This window comes from Nicotiana sylvestris, chromosome 10, assembly GCF_000393655.2.
Source record: "Nicotiana sylvestris chromosome 10, ASM39365v2, whole genome shotgun sequence".
Classification (NCBI taxonomy): Eukaryota; Viridiplantae; Streptophyta; class Magnoliopsida; order Solanales; family Solanaceae; genus Nicotiana; species Nicotiana sylvestris.
In genome coordinates this window covers 31,027,734-31,030,446 of record NC_091066.1, presented here as the reverse complement: position 1 = coordinate 31,030,446, position 2,713 = coordinate 31,027,734, and the positions used below count along the sequence as shown (strand labels likewise).

Genomic DNA, 2,713 nt, shown 5'->3' with positions numbered 1-2,713 from the left:
CCGTGCATCAAGTGCATAAAGCTACTAGGGCATTGGTTAGCCCAAATGACATCACAAGGAACTCGTAGTGGCCATACCGAGTCTTGAAAGCAGTCTTCGGGATATCTGGCTCCCGAATCTTCAACTGATGATAGCCTAAACGTAAGTCAATCTTGGAAAACACCCTAGCAATAGCCTAAACGTAAGTCAATCTTGGAAAACACCCTGGCACCCTGTAACTGATCAAACAAGTCATTAATACGAGGCAATGGATACTTGTTTTTCACTGTGACTTTATTCAGCTGGCGATAATTAATGCACATACACATAGAACCGTCCTTCTTTTTCATGAACTGTACCAGAGCCCCCCAAGGTGACACACTGGGCTGGATGAAACCTGTATCAAGCAACTTCTATAACTGCTCCTTTAACTCTTTCAACTCTGAAGGAGCCATACGATATGGAGGAATAGAGATGGGCTGAGTGCCCAGCAATAAATCAATGGCAAAATCAATATCTCTATCGGGCGGCATGTCCGGAAGATCAGGTGGAAACACATTTAGGAAGTCCCTCACTATTGGAACTGACTCAACTGTAGGGGCATCAATACAGACATCTCTCACATAAGCTAGATACGCATCACACCCCTTCTCAACCATTCGTTGAGCTTTAAGAAATGAAATAACTCTGCTAGGAGTATAGTCTAAGGTACCCCTCCACTCTAGTCGCGGTAATCCTGGCATAGCCAGTTTCACGGTCTTGGTGTGACAATTAAGAATAGCGTAATGGGGTGACAACCAGTCAATGCCCAATATAACATCAAAGTCTACCATGCTGAGCAATAATAAATCGGCTCTGGTCTCAAAACCGCTAAGACAATCAAACACATCCACTACAAGAGAATCTCCCACAATAGTAGACATATACATAAGGGAACTCAAAAAATCCCGAGACATGCCCAAATACGGGACAAAATAACAGGACACATAGGAATATGTAGAGCCTGGGTCAAATAATACCGACGCATCTCTATGACAGATCGGGACAATACATGTAATAGTGGAATTAGAAGCAACTGCCTCTGTACAAGCAGGGAGAGCATAGTATCTGGCCTAGCCTCCCCCTCTAGGGAGACCTCTTCCTCCCCTACCTCCACCTCGGGCTGGCTGAGCAGGTGGAGTGGTAGTTGGTTCTGTAATCATAGCCTGAGGACCCGGTGGAGTACGTTGTGGCTGAGAAGTCTGTGGAGGTGCACCCCTCCTAAGTCTGGGGCAATCCCTCACCATATGGCGAGTGTCTCCACACTCAAAACAAGATTGGGAGGGCATGGCTGCTATGGCTAGCTAGGGCCAGGTCTGCTGGATGGGCCGCTGGGAACACCCTATGCAGGAGGCACACTAGATACTAGCGGTGCATTATAAGGCTCCTAGGGCCTAGAAGGAGCTTGAACAACACTAGTGGCTGGAAGAGCTGAATGAACGGGGAAACTCAAATAAACCCTACCATGGTGAGTTGTTGGGGCACGAGCACCAAAATAAGAACCAGTCTCTCGAGACCTCTTGGCCTCTCTCTTCTCTCTGTTCCGGGTAAGCATGCTCTCCAATCTCCTGGCGATACTCACAACCTGCTGATAAGAAATATCCATCTCCAACTCCATGGCCATGCTAATTCAGATGTTGGTGTAGAGTCCCTCAATAAACTGTCAAGCCCTCTCTCGAACTGTGGCAACCAAGGCTGGTGCATGTTGGGCCAAATCATTGAATCATACTGCATACTTTGACATAGTCATATCACCCTAGCACAGCTGCTCAAACTCCATGCGCCATGAGTCCCTGAGGCTCTGAGAGACACACTCTCTCAAAAACATGTCCGAGAACTGAGTCCATGTAAGTGAAGCTTCCTCATCCGGACTACTCAGCTCATAAGCACGCCACTACTGATAGCCTACTCCTCTAAGCTGGAAGGTGGTAAAAGAGACCTCACTTGTCTCCGGTACGCCCATAGTACAGAGAATACGGTGACGCTCCTCCAGCAAACCCTAAGCATCATCTGTAGCCAATCCGCTGAAGATAGGTGGGTGGTACATCTTGTACCTCTCTCGTCTGAGCTGCTCCGCCTCAAAAGCGGTTGTCCTAGTCTCATGCCGACCGGAGCTACCACTGCATAGGATGAACTCTATGTCCTGGTCGGCCTGGACCCTCTGCTCAGGAGTACGGGCTATGGGAGTCTTTGCCCCTCCCCCGGCCTGAGATATGGCAGGAGCTAGTGGGATCAATCCAGCCTGAGCTAAGGTGCTAAACATGCTCGAGAACTGAGCTAGAGTCTCATAGAGGGCTGGTGCAGCAACAGGTACCTCAAGGGTCTGTCCTCCAGTTGGAGCTACTAGGGGCTCCTCTATAGCTTATCGTGCGGGTGCTCTGGCTGCACCATATGGGCATCCTCTGCCTCTACCCCGACCCCCACCTCTGGAGGCTCTAGCAGGGGGCGAGGGTGTCTGGTCATCTCCGGCTGTACGTGTCCTCACCATCTGTGAGAAAATATAATATTTAGAACTTTGAAGTAAACAAATCTTCGCACGTCAAGGAATCAAAGAAGTGTAGCTTTTCCTAATAGTTCCTTAGCCTCCCAAAGATAAGTACAGACGTCTCCGTACCGATCCGTAAGACTCTAATAAACCGGTTTGTGACTCAGGACACCTATGAACCTAGAGCTCTGATACCAACTTGTCACAACC

The 2,713-nt window shown here is 48.7% G+C and overlaps 1 protein-coding gene across 1 annotated transcript; it reads right to left on the bottom strand.

The window, feature by feature from the left end:
* Positions 1–392: 392 nt before the first annotated feature.
* Positions 393–902, bottom strand: LOC138879149 (uncharacterized). The gene has a single exon (XM_070158738.1). It carries the CDS (start codon positions 900–902, stop codon positions 393–395), a length of 510 nt encoding a protein of 169 aa, XP_070014839.1.
* Positions 903–2,713: the final 1,811 nt, after the last annotated feature.

Bases quoted from the DNA above. Each gene is read 5' to 3' on its own strand.
- LOC138879149 (XM_070158738.1), bottom strand. From the start codon at position 902: ATGTCTACTATTGTGGGAGATTCTCTTGTAGTGGATGTGTTTGATTGT.